Source organism: Neophocaena asiaeorientalis, unplaced genomic scaffold (assembly GCF_003031525.2).
Source record: "Neophocaena asiaeorientalis asiaeorientalis breed wild unplaced genomic scaffold, Neophocaena_asiaeorientalis_V1.1 scaffold275, whole genome shotgun sequence".
Taxonomy (NCBI): Eukaryota; Metazoa; Chordata; class Mammalia; order Artiodactyla; family Phocoenidae; genus Neophocaena; species Neophocaena asiaeorientalis.
Window position 1 is genome coordinate 5,622,721 of NW_020173679.1, and position 16,533 is coordinate 5,639,253.

Genomic DNA, 16,533 nt, shown 5'->3' on the forward strand with positions numbered 1-16,533 from the left:
GTAACGTACGGAAATATTGAACCACCATGTTGTGTGCCAGAAAATAACATAGAGGTGTAGGTCAACTATACTTCGAAAACAAACAAACAAACTCATAGAAAAAGAGATCAGATTGGTGGTTACCAGCGGCAGGGGGTGAGGAGAGGAGGACTTGGGTGAAGGTGGTCCAAAGGTGCAGAGTTTCAGTTATTACATAAATAAGTCGTAGGGATGTCATGTACAACATGATTAAGATAATGAACACGGCTGTATGTTATGTATGAAAGTTGTTAAGAGGGTAGATCCAAAGAGTTCTCATCACAAGAAAGATTTTTTCCTCTCTCTTTAATTTTGCATCTATATGAGATGACAGATGTTTGCTAAACTTATTGTGGTGATCCCTTCATAATGTATGTAAGTCAAATCATTATGCTGTATACCTTAAACTTATACAGTGTTGTATTTTAATTTATCTCAATAAAACTGGAAGAAAAAATAAAAATTAAGAAAAAGAAAACATAGGAGAAATTCTTGGGGAGCTAGGGCAAAGAGCTGTTAGATTTGACACCAAAGACATGACTCATAAAAGGATAAATTGGTAAATTGGACTTCATCAAAATTAGAAACTTTTACTTTGTGAAAACCCCTGTTAAAGGGACAAAAAGGGGCTTCCCTGGTGGTGCAGTGGTTAAGAATCCGCCTGCCAATGCAGGGGACACGGGTTCGAGCCCTGGTCCAGGAAGATCCCACATGTCGCGGAGCAACTAAACTTGTGTGCCACAACTACTGAGGCTGTGCCCTAGAGCCCATGAGCCACAACTACTGAAGTCCGCGCGCCTAGAGCCCATGCTCCACAACAAGAGAAGCCACCACAGTGAGAAGCCTGCACACTGCAACCAAGAGTAGCCCCTGCTCTCCACAACTAGAGAAAAGCCCACACGTAGCAACGAAGATCCAATGCAACCAAAAATAAATAAATTAAATAAATAAATAAAGGGACAAAAAGACAAGCTTCAGACTAGAAGAAAATATTTGCAAATTCAAATTATAGAATTGAATTCAAATTCTAGAACTACAGTCTAGAGTATATAAAGAACCCTCAAAACTCAACAGCAAAAACCAAACAATCCAATTAGAACCTGGGCAAAAGACAGGAGCAGACATTTCACCAAAGAGGATATACAGATGGTAAATAAGCACATGAAAAGATCTGCATCAAAAGCGACCAGGGAAATACAAATTAACATCACAATGGCTAAAATAAATAGTGACAACACCAAATACTGTCAAGGATGCAGGGAAAGTGGATCACTCATACACTGGAAAATGTAAGAGTCCAGCCACTTTGGAAAACAGTTTGCCAATTTCTTCAAAACAAAAGTAAGCCTACAACTCTACAGTCACACTCCCAAGAATTTATCCCAGAGAAATGAAAATCACATTCACACAAATATCTGTACACAAGAGTTTCTAACAGCATTATTCATAATCCAAAACTAGAAACAACCCAGATGCCTTGCAGTGTATGAATGGTTCAACAAACAGTGACATATATCCATACCATGGAACCCTACTCAGCAATAGAAAGGAGCAAAGTATTGAAACACCCAACAACCTGGATGAATCTCCAGAGAATTAGGCTGAGTGAAAAAAGCCAATCCCAAGTGGGTACATACTGTATGACTCCATTTATAGAACATTCTTGAAATGACAAAGATAGAGATGGAGAACAGATTAGTGGTGGTCAGGAGTTAAAGAGGAGGCACGGGGAGGGGGGGAGGTTGCAGTGGACAGAAAAGGGCCACGAGACGGCTCTCCGTGGTGATGGAAATGCTCTGTATCTTGACGGTATCAGCGTCAATCTCCGGGCTGTGTAACTATTATACCATGATTACCATTGGGGGAAACTGGACAAGGGATACCCGGGATCTTTGTATTATTTTCCTACAACTACACATGAATCTACCATTAACCTCAAAATGAAGTTAAAAGTTTAACTAAAAGTTTAACTCCAAAATACAAGGAAGTCATCATTATGAAAGTCAGCAGGTACTTTTGGAGGGAGAGAGGGCAGCTGGGATTGGGACTGGGTGACTGGCAAAGTTCCATTCCTGTCCTGGATGGTAGTTAGGAGGGCATTGATATAATTCACCAAGCTATACATATGTTTTGTGTGATTTTTTGTTGTTGTTTTTGCATCTGTGTTTTGTTTTACGGTAAGTTTAAAAAAATAATAAAAGATAACAGCTGCTCTGTCTGCCTCGTTACTGATCCAGGAGTTAGCAAATTTGGAAGCAGTCGCTAGCCAATCCACAATCGACACGCAATGGCAACAAGAAATAAGCACTTATCAGCCACTAAGGGTTTGTTTGTTACCACAGCATAAACAGCCCTGACTGATGCATCCATTGTGGGAGAGCGCACAAGTAAAAGCTGTCTGGACTCCAGGACTTAGAAACAGGTTGCAGTAAACCTGGCAAGGAACAAGCGATGCACCCTTGGGGAGAGCTGGGAGGGGCTGTTTGATGAGGTTAATAGAGCAAAGCCTCAGATCCTGCATATGCCCTGAGGCCCACGCCTACTCTAGACTCAACTGTCTCTTCCATGGGCTACAACCATGTCTACTGTACAGAGGAAACTGAGACACAGAGAGGTTCAATAAGGTTTCAAGGTCACACAGCAGGTTGGTGGCACAGCCGGTTAGCTAACATTTGTTTACATAAAAATCTGAAGGATTAGGTACTAAAAAAGTCCATTGGTGACTGAGGATTTCTTGGGACTTTCTGTATTTTTCTCAAGTTATTATAATGTACATTTTCTAGTTAAAAAATGAAAAATTCAGGACTTCCTTGGCAGCCCAATGGTTAAGGCTCTGCACCTCCACTGTAGGGGGCATGGGTTTGATCCCTTGTTGGGGAACTAAGATCCTGTGTGCTGCTTGGTGCGGCCAAAAAAATAAAATAAAAATAAAAATTCGCTGTTTAAGGAAACACACAAGCATTGGCGCCACGCCTCAGTGCCGAGGTAGCACACACAGATCGAGCATTCACTAGCAGCTGGGCACAACCCAGGCCTAAGAAGTCCCAGAGGCATGGATGGCCCACAGTACAGGCTGCCCTTTCCTGGGCCCCAGCATGAGCATTTGTGAGCTCCACGCCCCTGCCTTCCCTCTCTCTGCACCTTAACCCTGCCAGCAGCACCTGAGAGCAGCACTCCGGTAAGATGGAGCTGATGGGGACCACGCAACAGCTGGTTTGGAAGGGCTCACCCAGCCTTGTCTGCGGAGGGGCAGGGGGGCCCACAGCTGTAGGAGCCCTTCCTTCCTTCCTTGCCCAAGAATGATGGCATTTGGCAACATCCTGCCAGCCGATGCCCAAACTGCTCCACTCGCTTGCCCCTCTTGTCAAGGAATCTTTTGCATCCGCTGGCAAGAAAGGTAAGGTGGCTTTAAAAAACAAAAACAAAAAAAACCTTACACATCAAGCAAAGGTCAGAGCCACAACCCCACGATGTAGGCAGGCGTCAAGAGCCACTTAAACACTCTACAGTCCTCAGGGCCCCACTTGACATTTGGTGACCTTCGCATCCAAGGCTTGAGCTGTAATTAAGAGCGGGGGCTGGGCTGAGGGCCACGGCTGGCTGACGAGTGTGCAGTGACCAGCTGGAACCCCCGGCAAGATGTCCCAGAAGAGAAGGGCATCGCGGAGGGCCTTAGCCCGATGAATAGGCTTACCAGTTTTAGCAAATGTAAATAGAGGACGCTCAGTTCTACATTTTCATTTCAAATCAACAACAAATTTTTTTTTAGTATAAGTATGCCCCCTACTATATTTGGGACACAGTTATACTTTAAAAAGTCACTCCTTATTTATCTGAAATGCAAACTTAACCGGGCACGCTGGATCTTATCTGGCAGCCCTACTTCTGAAGCAGTGACATTTAAAAGAAAACACCCCCTCATTTCCCCCTCTGGCCACAGAAGCAGGCCATGGTCGAGAATCGGGCAGAATGTTCCACCCAGCTTGGAGGCTGCAAACCAGCATTTTCACACACCTGCATCAGACTCCCAGCTCATGAAGGGCTCCTCTCGATGAGGACACCTTACCCCAGGGATACCTCTCAACGGATCGCACAGTGAATCCTAAAGCCCCGTCTGGGTGTTGGACATCGTGGCCAACAAGAAGATGGACAGATAATGTTCCTCTGTTCCCGTGCGGCTGACATTCTAGGGAAGCTGAGAAACTAGGGCATCATAGGTCGTAGAAAACAGTCAACAAAACCAGGTGACTGAGTAGTCGGGAAAGGAAGCTAAGGAGACAACATTTAGGCTGACAGCCATGTGGCTATTGGAGGGAAAATCATTGCAGGCAGAAGGATTTGTACATGCAAAGACCCTGTGGCAGAAGAGAGCAGAAAGACAATTGCTATGGCTAGAATAGAGAGGGCAGGGAGGGAGAGAGTGGTCTGCAGGGGGAGCCTGGGGCCAGAGGGGCTTCTGAACCAGAAAAAGGAGTTGGTGCACAAAAAAATCCTTGGAGGTCTTTTAGAGTGACATGATGGGATTCAGAGACGTACACACAGGATCACAGGCTGCCTGGACAGGGCTAGGAGGAGACAGGTAAGGCGTTTAGGGTACGAAATTTAAGGAGACAGTCATTCTTAGATTTGTGCAAGTGCTGACTCAGTGCCCACCAGCACCCTTCCCCCAGACCCTGCAAGGACCCCAGGAGGCACATGACCGGGAGTGACCGTCCCCTGCTTCACCCTACAGCAAACCTGCCCATTATCTGACCAGCAGCTGGAGTAGAGGGCAGATCAGGAAGAGAAGAGACACACTTACTTTGCGCTCCATCCATCTGGTACAGGCTGCAGGGTCCATTTCCCACCTGGCTGGGCGCGTCCTGCCCCACCCCCACCAGCGGGGGGTAAATCGGGGCAGACAGGGGCCAGGGCGCCTGCTGGGGCACCGGTCACTGGGAGCTGGGGGGTCAGCATCTCAGCTGTGCCGTGGGGAGGCAAAGCTGCTGGGGCATTCTGAAGCTCCTAGACCCCGGCCTAATGGACCTCCGCCCCCCAGGACCCAACGGGTGAGACGGAGCTGGACATCCCACCCAGACCACTGCTTCTCTGCCTTCACCTCACACCAAAGAGGGTGCCAAGCTTCCCTGTTGGAGCAGGGAGCCCAAGAACCTGCCTTCCATACCCTCGACCGAGCGGCTCTGTGGCCTCGGGGCTCCTTTTGACCATCAGCGGTAAAGAGGAGCACCTGGCTCCCTCGGGGCCTTGGAGCCGCGGCGCGAGAACGGCTCCCTCTGCTGGCGGCTGTCAGCATCGCAGCCTCGGGGGCGCTCGGGATCCCCCTCGCCGGCTCCCACCTCGCCGCCTCCCACCTCTCCGGCGCGTGCAGATCTCGGGTTTGGTGGACAGTGACACCGCAGCCCGGTTCCTGGGCCGACCCGCTTCCAGGCCTGCTCGCTCCACGGCGGGCTGACTCCAGCCCCCGCCAGAGTCTCCACCGCCGTCCCCGCGGGGCTCGGTCTAACCCTCCCTGGGTATTCGAAACAGTTCTCATTCCTCGGGCGGCTGCCGCAGGCGGCCGCGGGCTTCCGTTTCCTGATCCCCGCCCCCAGCACCTCTCTGCTCGTTTCTCACCGGACACAGGTGGCCTGCCAGTTCCAACAGGATCTACGGAGCTCCTGGAAGGAGTCCATTTCTGGAGCGGGCCTCCCCTCTCTCAGCAGTGACCAAGGGCCAGGCGCAGCCTGATGCTCAAAGAAATCACCAGAGATGCTGCTTAATGCGAACTCGAGACCCCAGGGCCGCCGCCTGACTCGGGGGTCCGGCTGAGGCTGGGGATGCTTATTTCCAGTCCCTGCCGTGACCATCGTTCTCAGCATCTGTGGCATTAAACCTGGTGGGACATGCAGAACTTGTTGCCAATGCAGGAGGTCCAGACCACCTCCCTCCTCCGGGGATTCTGATTCAGCGGATGTGAGGGTGGAGGCAGAGGCTCTTGTTTAACCATCAGCCAGGTGATCCCGGAGGTGAGTATGTTAATTTACCTTAAGGAGACACAGTGGTAGCTGACTTATACCCATTAGAACACAGGAAGGCGAGTACAGCGATCGTACCTGCGTACAACAAACGAGGAACCAAGCTGAGTTCAGTGACCAGCCCAAGGCCACGTGGCCGGTACAGAACAGAGCTGAGATTTAACCCAGGCCCGGGGACCTCTGAGCCTGTGCTTCTAAACCCATACTTCCTATGGCCACACATTGAGGGTGGAGCAAAAGTCCAACAGCTCATTGCTGTGTTCTCAGGCCTGGGGACTGACCTCTCTAGTGACTTTCCACCTGCAGGTGGCTCGAAGTGCTGGGAGAACAATAGGGCAGGGGTGGAAGGAGCACTGAAGGGCTGGGGTGGGAGACTGGGAAATAGTGAACATTGAGCCCGAAAGGCCTGCGTCCAGTTCCTGACCCCCATCTGCCAGCTGTGTGACCCTGGACAAATAGCTTAACGTGTCTGAGCTTCCATTTCTTCATCTGCGAACTGGCTATCGAGGTACCATGTGGTTGGGCTGCTGTGACAGGAGAGGGATAGTGCGGGGCATGTGTGGCATGTGGCAGTGCTCAGTAAACGGTGCCTGTGGGTGACAGCCCTGCGCTTGGATTCGGAGGCTGGCTCAGGTCCCAGCTGACACTGAACAGATGTGACCTGGGTAAGTTGCCTGCTCTCAGAGCTCCACCTGGTAGAAGAGACAGTAGACCTGCCCAGTCTACCTCAAGGCTTATTAGAAGAATGAGATGGAATTATGTGTGTGAGGGTATCTGATGGAGCTGAAAAGTAGTCCATTAATGGACACTGTTATTTTAATTCCAGGCTACTTGCAATAACTAAGACACCTTCATGAATCTTTCTAAAGCCCAATGTGGAGATCAGGTGAGGACAGCTGTCAGGGTCTGCAACAGGCCTCCTCCTCCAGGAAGCCCTCCCTAATGCCCCAGGTTGGTGAGGGATCCCACCTCTATGCCGTCAAATCACCCAAGGCTGAGCTCTGTACCAGCCCCTTTCATTTCCCGAAACAGCCTCCTTTCTTCTCTACTTTCCTGCCCCTCCCCCACTACCACTCCCTCCATAGCCAGGCCTGTGGGAAATTCATCTCTGCAGGCCCAGACCAGGGGTCAGCCAAGGTGGAAGAGCCTGATGTTTGGATTTCACCTCACTGGGAGGTTCCACAATGTTTGCTTTCTAGGTAAGTTTCCTCCAGAGAGTGGAAAGTCCTGTGTGAGGGTTACTTTGTGTCAACTTGAGCACACCATGGCAAGCCTGGATTAAACACTGTTTCTGGGTGCCTGTGAGGGTGTTTCCGGGTGAGATTAACATTAAGTAGGTCACCCTCCGCAGTGTAAGTGGGTTTACGCAATCCATTGAGGGCCTGAACAGGACAAAAAGCAGAGGAAGGAGGAATTCACCCTTTTGTCCTGACACTGCTTGAACTGAGGTATCTCATCCCCTGCCCTTGGACTGGGATTCACACCATCAGCTTCCCCTGGTTCTCAGGTTTTTGGACTCAGAATAAATTACACCACCAGCTTTCCTGGGTCTCCTGCTTGCAGATGGCAGATCATGGGACTTCTCAGCCTCCCTAATCTTGTGAGCCAATTCCTATAATTAATTAATATATCTATATCTATATATCGCCTGTTTCTCTAGAGAATTCTAATATGACATCTTATCACGTTTTTAGAGAAAGTGTTTAAGTGAAAAGGCAAAACTTTGTGCTCTTCCTCCTGTCCCTCTGAAATATTTGGATATGGGCAAAGACCACTTGGGGACCTCCTACCGTCTACCCACCCCAAACCCAAGAAAATTTTTCTCTCTCACCTTCCATCATAATTCACCTGTCCTCACCCCATCCTCTCAAGGGCCTTTATCTAACTCTGCTAGGATGTGTGATCAGAAGGACGCTTAGCTCTTCAAAAGAAATCATTTGTACTCACATCCACGAAGAGGGCAAAAATTAAATAGACAATGACAAGTGCTGGGGAGAATGTGGAGAAATTGGAATCCTCCGATACTGCTGGTGGGAATGTAAAATAGTGCAGCCACTTTGGAAAATTTTGGCAGTTCCTCAAAATGTTAAATATAGATTTACCACGTGACCCACCAATTCCCTCCCAGCAATATACTAAAAAAAAAAAAACAACTTATATCCACACAAAAACTTTTATAGGAATGTTCATGGCAGCATTCTTTTTAATATCCAAAAAGTGGAAAAAACCCAAAAATCCATCAACTGAAGAATGGATAAAATGTGACATATGCAATACAACGGGATATTTGGTCGTAAAACGGAATGAAGTCCCGGTACATGCCACAACCTGGATGAACCTTGAAAACATTATGCAAAGTGAGGGAAGCTAGTCACAAAAGACCACATTTTGTATGATTCTGTTTATATGAAATATCCAGAATAGGTCAATCTGCAGGGAGAGAAAGCAGATTTGTGGTTGCCAAGGGCTAAGGGCTTGGGCAGAAATGAGAAGTGACTGCTAATGGGTTTGGAGTTTCTTTTGGGGGTGATTGAAAATGTTCTAAAATTGACTACTGCGGTGATGGTTGCAAAACTCTGTGAATATACTAAAAACCAATGCTCTGTACACTTCACAGGAGGCCTTTCTAGTCTCAGCCCAATGGCTTAACTCACGGGCTGGCGGGTGAGGGAGGGGATGTGAAGGAAGGGTAAGTGAGCTTGCTCACCGGGTGGGGTATTTCCACAGGGGCCTTCCTGGGAACCTTAGGTTTCCCTCATCGCTGGAATGGAGCCGCCAAGGACCCCCAGCCCGCAGACACAGAAGTCACCAAAACACAAGACACGAAGCACAGGAACCAAAACGATCACTCCCACGCCTGTTCCTCGCAATCGCGCTTCACACTTTTATTGTTAATTTTCTTTACATGTCCTCTTCTGCAATCAGACCCACGCTCGGAGACCTTCACTGACCAGCAAACACAGCTTTTTTTAAAAAAAAAACACCCCCCCCCCCCCCCATTTACCTGATTAGAACATTCGTGACAGTTTTCCTGACAGTCTGAGTGCTGGAGGCTGACCAGCATGTTCACACGTGCAGAACGTGAGTGTTCCCCAGGCCTCACAACGTTTTCCAGAACTCGCCACTGGCTGAAGGTGACTTTCCAAGCTTGGGGTTCGTGGACCTCCCTCGCTGCTGAAAGGAAGAACACCCTCAAGAACTGAGAGGTTGGGGTACGGTTCACGAGTGTCAACATTGAGGGGGCAAAAATCGTCTTGTTAGGTTAAGGAACAGCCACAGATTTTCATGCTTGTGGAGGGTTAATTTTAGGATGGGCCAAAGGATTCCAGTTTGTGAGAATTTAAAACAAACCACGGTTTGTAGCTGGGTGGGAAATAGAAAAACTGTGACGTAGGGCAACGATCAGCGTTTTTCTGCCCATGTGAGGCTCTCGTGAGACCTTCCTCCTGGACGGTTATCAAATCGCACACTGCAGCCAGTCGACCGATTCATTAAATAACACAAGTTATAAAACTTTAAAAATGGGGCATTTACAGTCAGGGACATAAATACATGCTTTTTAAAAGTGTCTACGTACATATTTACAGAGTTGCAAGATCAACCATAGTAGCCCTGAAAAAAGTCCCTTTTTTTTTTTTTTGCATGACCACTCGTGAGTACTCTGGGGAGTTCCCTCCTTCCGCTTTGGGTTTGACATATCACCATCCGAACTGGGGCTGAGAAGACAGCGCCAAAGTGGTCTCAGACATCCTTGTCTGAGAGTCTGCCCCAAAGGCACAAAACCCAAGACCCTCACTGAACTGGGTCCAAACTCCTAGCTCAGCTCACCCGTTTCTCCGAGACATGGACTGTTCCATCAGAGATGGAGCCAGCTCCATCGTTCCCTGGCAGGCGATAGATGGCCTCCGGAAATCTCTTTTTCTCCCCCCTAGGCTTTTTAATCCTCCAGCTTACTTTTCATTTCCCAATTTCTGCTTGTTTGTTTCCCTTTTCAGCCAATTTGAGAAGCTCAGACCCTAAGGGTGTTGATGGTCCCACCAAGGGAGGCAAAGAAGCACACACGGGAGAGCTCCCCACACTGCCCTCACAGCATCCTGTCCCCTGCCTCTCCCACGGGAGGAGCCGATCTATAAACGGAGATGAGGACTTTCTCCTGGACGCACAGGGCCTGACTGATGAGAAAGACAAATCTGGAAACGACTCGAGAGCCAGCGGCTCAGATTGCTCAGGCAAAGAAGGAAGTCTTCCAAGTGCAAGGGCCAAGGGGGATGATCACCAAGGCTCCGAAGTGTCTACACACCACGGATTCCCAGAGACACTGGGGGCGAGGGAAGGCAGGGGCGGGGCTGCCTGGAAGGGGAACTTGGCCTCTTCCTGAAGGCCTTCCCCGGACGGGGCTGGAGCTGACCCCTGGGCCAGACCCAAGTCCCCGCCGTGGCAAAAGACAACTGGAGAAGCAAAAAGCAGGATCAAGGAGCTCTTGGAAAATTGCATAGTAGGAGGGGCCCCAACCCAACAGGAAGGCTGAGCTGCAGAACATGGGCCGGGGGCTGCACCCAGGTGTCATCCACGGCGTGCAATCAGCTGCCTTCCTGCCTCCCTGGGGTTCGGGACCCTCACCTGAAGACCACAGGCGCACGCACACGCGCGCGCGCGCACACACACACACGCACTCTCTCTCTCTCTCGCAGGCTCATGGATCTGGAATAGGTCGGTACTCCCTGGAGGCCAGAAGGCCAGTCCCTTTGGCTTCACTGATTCCAGGTCACTTCAGGTGCTGAGGAGAAAAAGAAAAGAAAAATAATAATGACGGCTACATATTCAGGGCCTACTCCGGGCTCTTCAACCATGATCCCTCTACTTAATTTTTCTAGTTAAACTATTTTTGGAAGTATACCACACGTATGGAAGAGTACGGCTTGACGAACTGTTAGTGAACACACCCGTGTAACCAACACCCAGACGGAGAAACAATTCGACCAACTGTCAGCCCCACCCAGGCCCCCTTCTAGGATATCCACCAACCCTCACCGCGCCCCCCTGCCAGGATAACCACTCTGCCAACCTCTATCACCATAGATTGATTTTACCCATTTTTTGACTTAAATAAATGGAATCAATCAATACATATCCTTTTGTGTTTGGCTTCTTCTGCAAAACGTGTTTGTGAGATGCACCCATTTTGAACACGTGGTTGTAGTTCTCTCCCTTTCTCTGTTACAGGATTCTGGTGCAGGGTCAGGCCACTTTCATCTGCCTAGTCCCCTGCCCGTGCACAATTGGGTAGTTTCTAGTTTGGGGCCATCGTGAATAATGCCGCTAGAATATTCTTATGTATGTCTAGAAGACGCATGCAGTGCCCACGTGTGCGTGTTTATGCCGAGTGGAAGGAAACTCTAGGCAGTAGGGTGTGCATATATATGAACATGTGGTGCACATGTGTGTGCATTTCTGCTGAGCGTAACCCTAGCAGTGTAACTGTTGGGCCCTGGGGAACGCATAGGTGCAGCTTCAGTAGATACTGCCCGTCAGTTTTCCAAAGTAATTACACCGTCACTTCATTTCATGCTAATACTCAAAATGACCCTTGTGGCAGGTGACACAGATCCCCATTTCAAATGGAAGAGACAGAGGCCCAGAGAGGAGAAGTAACTTTTACAAGGTCAGGCTGATGACCAGCAGTAGAGGTGGGACTTGAACCCAGGTCAAGCCCCCTCCAGAGCCTGTGTGTGCTCTCTGTTCCGAGGGAGCGGCTTAGCTCACGTGCTTCCAACAAGGAAACCCCAGTCACAGTAGCTGGCACACAGCCAGGCACATGAGTGACTGTTTATTGACATTTGCTGCACTGGGTTGAATATGAGCCTGGAATTGCGCTGGGCCAAGTTCAGGGGCTCAGTTCTCTCACCCAGTGGACCTGGGCATCATTACTATTACTATTCCACTACTACTATCTACTATTATTATTACTACAACTACTACTCATATAATAATTCAGTGAGACTAATAATAATAGCAGAGCTGATCTACGGAAGAGTTATTCAATACTACATACCAGGCACTTTCCTACGTGCTTCTCATGTACAGTAAGTCCCCTACATACAAACGAGTTCCGTTCCAAGAGCGAGTTCGTAAGTCCGAGTTGCTCCTAAGTCCAACACAGTTAGCCTGGGTACCCAACTAACACAATCGGCTGTATGGTACTGTACTGTAATGGGGTACTGCTGTACGCTATACAGTCTGTACAGTAAAGCTCACAAAAGCACAGCCACTTGTAGAGGATGCATGCACGCGACAACGTACGCCAGACACGTGAACTAACTTACGTGATTGGACACGCGAACGCACGTTCCCATCTTTGAAAGTTCGGAACTTGAAGGTCCACATGTAGGGGACTTACTGTACCAGCCTACGCAATCTTGACAATATTCCCGTGAGAGAGGCACAGTCATCCCTCCCTATCCACAGGGGGACTGGTTTCAGGACCCCCATGGATACCAAAATCCACAGATGCTCAAGTCCTTTATATAAAATGGTATAGTATGATATTATTATTATTAACCCACTTTACAGACGGACGAATTGAAACACAGAGAAGTGAAGTACCTGTCAGGATTACTGGAGCCGGGATTCAACTCTAGAAAGTGTGCTCTTAACCACTACACTATGCCAGTGCCAACCCCCCAAGACCTCTTGATGGGGCTGGAAAGAGCTGCTTGCAGCGGAGCAGGGCGCCTTTGAGAGAGGGAGCCTCATGCCCAGTGGAGGCCTGCATGTGCCCCGCCCATCGAAGCAGAAGCAGCAGCAGGAGAAGGACATAGAGACGGGCCAGCATGGAGCGCTCTGCATTCCCCTGGTTTGGTGTGGCTAGTATATGTGAGTCCCCTGTGGGTCATGGGGTGAGATCCAAAAAAGAAGCCATCTTGCCAGCCCCCCACCCGAGAGGCAGCCCTCCAGGAAGGAGACCCCAGCAGCAGACGCTGTGGCTGGACCACTGGGACTGGAGCTGAGGGGAGGTCGGCAGAGGCTGAGCCAGAGGGGCGCTCTCCTATCTCAGAGACCCTCCACACACATCCCTCCTGTGACCCTGTGGGAGGGCCAGCACCGGGAAGTCTGCCCCAAGGCCAGCCAGTCTTAGCCAAAGGAACAGTGACAGCCAAGAGGAGGATCATGGCAGCAGCCAGACCAGTGAGAGGTGCCTGGACCTCCCCTGGACCTCTCCTCCTAGACCCTAGGGCAGAAGTCCAGCTGGCCCCTTAGGATGGGAAAGAGACAGAGGCAAAATCGGATGTGCAATGGGAGTTTCAGGCTGGACTAGGCAACGTGGCACTTTGTTATACCTAAAAGTGAGCAGAGAGCTCTGGGCTTTGCCCGAGACGTCATGAGAGCGCAGAAAAGGGAGGCAGTGGAAGGCAGGTACTGGAGAAAAGCCAAGCTCCTCTGTGTTGGTCCCCCGCTTGGGTCAGACTGTCCAGTAAGCTGGCCACAGAGCCTCTACCCCGGCAAGGGCAGCAGGATGAATGGCAGTCCTGGGTGCTTTGAGGATGTCATCCTTTCCTCAGAACCAACCCCAGAGCATGTACAGTGGGCACAGACCACTTAAAATCCATCATCCATCTGGGCATCAAAAAGCTGATCCCAGGGCTGTCACTTGCCCCTCTGTGTCTCAGTTTCCTTCTCTGTAAAGTGAGGGTATCTGCCTACACATCCCTTCTGGTGCTAAAATCCTTTGCTGTGGCATCTCAAAACATCATTTTGGAACTGTGTTAAACAGTGCTGTGGACTGAATTCTGTTCCCCACCACAATTGTACTCTAACCCCCAAAATGATAGTGTTTGGAGATGGGGCCTTTGGGAAGTGATTGGGCTTAAATGAGGTCATGTGGGTGGGGCCCTCATGATGGGATTAGTGCCCTTATAAGAAAAGACACCAGAGCCTCCTCCCTTTGCCATGTGAGGACACAGCTAGAAGGCAGCATCTGCAAGCCAGAGAGCTCTCACCAGAACCCCACAATGCTGGCACCCCAATCTTGGCCTTCCAGCCTCCAGAACCATAAGAAGTAAATGTCTGTTGCTTAAACCCCCCAGTCTGTGGTATTTTACTATGGCAGCCCAAGCAGACTAAGACAAATAGTATAAGGTGTTTAAAAAAAAAAAAAAAGTCATTTTTTGAAAGAATACGTAGCACATACTTATCATACATACAAATTTAAAAATTAGGGAAAAAGTTAAATAAGATTTTAAGGAGCAATTTTCAGTCACTTTGAAAGTAAACTGTTGAGTTCTGAACATTCACTGTTGGTGAGTGAACAGAAGCTGTGAGCTGCAGACACAAATGAAATTGGGCCTCTATTCATCTGAGCACCCAGCTTGGGAAGCTGTGCACATTTGAAACTAAGGGAAAAGAATTCATCTAGGGTTGAACACGGGCCCCAGGGGAGGGCCTGAATCTGCAAGGCATGCTTACGGCTGAGACTGCAGTGGCCGACAGAAACACCCCGGTCTGGGCAAGAATCAGTCCAGCTGCACCCGCCTCTCCCTCAGGCTGCAAAGAACACCTGCTCTGAGCTGGAAGCCACACCCTGCCAGCCCATCATCATGAAAGTCCATGCGGCTGCCAAAAGGATGATCCCAGGACACGCACGGGACCCAGAGTGGGGAACTGCACATCCTGGCTCTGCCTGCCACTCTCCAGAAGACTCTAGCCAAGCCTCCTCTCCGGGGCCCAACTCTTCCAGCTGTAAAGTGGGAGGGGGGATTGTCTCCTGGGCCGTCCAGTCCTGAGTACTGCAGCATCCATGGCAACGTTGCTCCACTGCACTCCGGACTTGGGCTTACCTCCCCTCTCAGGAGCTGGTGCCCAGGAGGTGGGCTCAGTGCCAGCCGCGCAGCACAAACTCTCTAGGGAAAGTGGGTTTTATTTCCACTCCCTTCCTGAGTGAACCCCCAGAGAAATAAGGCCAATCCCAGAAACTCCACCTGCTGTGGGAGAGAGGAGTGAGCGAGCCATCAAGGAGAGGAGAGGTGTGAGGGAGAAAGGCACAGCACAAAAGGCCCCAGAGCTTCGGAATTCAGCCCATCTTGCCTTAAACAGCTGCGGTCTCATTCCAAGTGACCTTGGCTGTGTTAAGCAGGCATCCATCCCCGAATCTGAGTGTGTCCCAGAGCCACGGGGCCACCTGCTAATGCAGATGCTCAGGCCCTGCTCACCAGCATGCTCGTTTAGTGAATTGGAGTGGGATCCTGGGGTCTGTATTTTTAACCGGTGCCCCAGTCATGCTTGAGATGCTGGTCTCGGGGGCACAACGAAAAAAGACATGCCACGTCACCAGCAGGGAAACCCAAGCCTGCTCAAGGTCACTGGCAAAGCCCGGCCCCCCAAGAGGAAAAGTCCAGCATCCATGAATGAATTCAGGTTTCACCATCAGAAAATCTGGAAGGAGACTTCTAGTTCAACATAAATCTAAGTTTTTATACTTTATGAATTAGTATTACTTCCACTTTCAAATACACTGTGGGAATAGGGACTCCATAACTTTTCTGGTCTTAAAGCCGCTGAAGGTCTCAATTAAGTGCTGAGTATTATTATCATCATTATTATTACAATAACGATCGCTAATACTTAGGCTTACCTGGTGCTCATCCGTGCCAAGCACTGTTCTAAGTGCTTTCATACATCTGACACTTGTAATTCTCACAGTCCTATGAAGTAGATACTACTGTCATCCCCATTTTATAGATGGGAAAACTGAGACTCAGAGAGACAGAGTAACTTGCTGAGGTCCCCCAGCCCGTAAGAGGCAGAGGTAGGATTTGAACCAGATGGTCCAGGGTCTACACTCTCAGCCACTATATACCCTCCCTGCAGGAAGGCCCCCTGCCCCACCTAGCACACCCCCTTCTCTCCTGCCCAGCCCACCCCCAAATCCAAGCCCTGCCCCTCGGCCCCCAGAGCCACCGGAGGCTGCTCCACCCTCCGCATACCTGTCAAGGAGCAGGCGAAGCATCTACTCTTTGAAGAGGGATCCCTGGAACTGGGCTGCAGCTGTGGCCTTGACATTCCTACACTGCCTGGTGATGTACGGGGCAGCTGGCGGAGGACATCGAGATGCCAGGCGGAGACTGTAGCTGTGTGGGGAGAGGAATAACACACAGCATCACCAGGAGCCCAGCCCGGTGGGTACCCAGACAGCACCTGGGAGGCCTCGTGCTGGCACCGCCTCTCCAGGCACCTTGAAGACAACAGGACTCGAGCTTTAACAACCGGAGTGAGCGCCACCATGCTCCACCCACCCCCTTCCCTCCACTCAGAGGCGATGGGCCGGCAGAATCCTCCACAAGCGGGGTTCTGAGACACTGCACCGGGCAGGCCCGCCCTCAGGACCCCCACTGGATGGGCAGGCGAGCCAGGAATGGACACTGCTGTGCAGAGGGCAGCTTCACCGTTTCCCCGCCTGCCTCCCCGGGCACTATGCTCCCCGCAAAAGCATCTGGGTGGGGGGGGG

General features: G+C 50.2%; 1 protein-coding gene across 5 annotated transcripts in view; it reads right to left on the reverse strand.

Annotated features, from left to right (window-relative positions):
- The window catches only part of PRDM2 (PR/SET domain 2), a 148,205-nt gene that overhangs the window by 34,870 nt on the left and 96,802 nt on the right, over positions 1–16,533 (reverse strand). For 3 of the 5 annotated variants that reach the window (XM_024749820.1, XM_024749817.1, XM_024749819.1), the window contains 2 exons: positions 16,013–16,156; positions 8,897–10,809 (listed from right to left, as the gene is read on the reverse strand). The exons of 1 other annotated variant lie outside the window; for it this stretch is intronic. In XM_024749820.1, the coding sequence (XP_024605588.1) occupies positions 10,784–10,809; positions 16,013–16,156 (170 nt within the window). In that variant the 3' untranslated portion in view covers positions 8,897–10,783. Of the gene's footprint in view, positions 1–8,896; positions 10,810–15,660; positions 15,731–16,012; positions 16,157–16,533 lie in introns of those variants that run through there. One more of the 5 variants, XR_003003758.1, reaches the window with a different exon arrangement.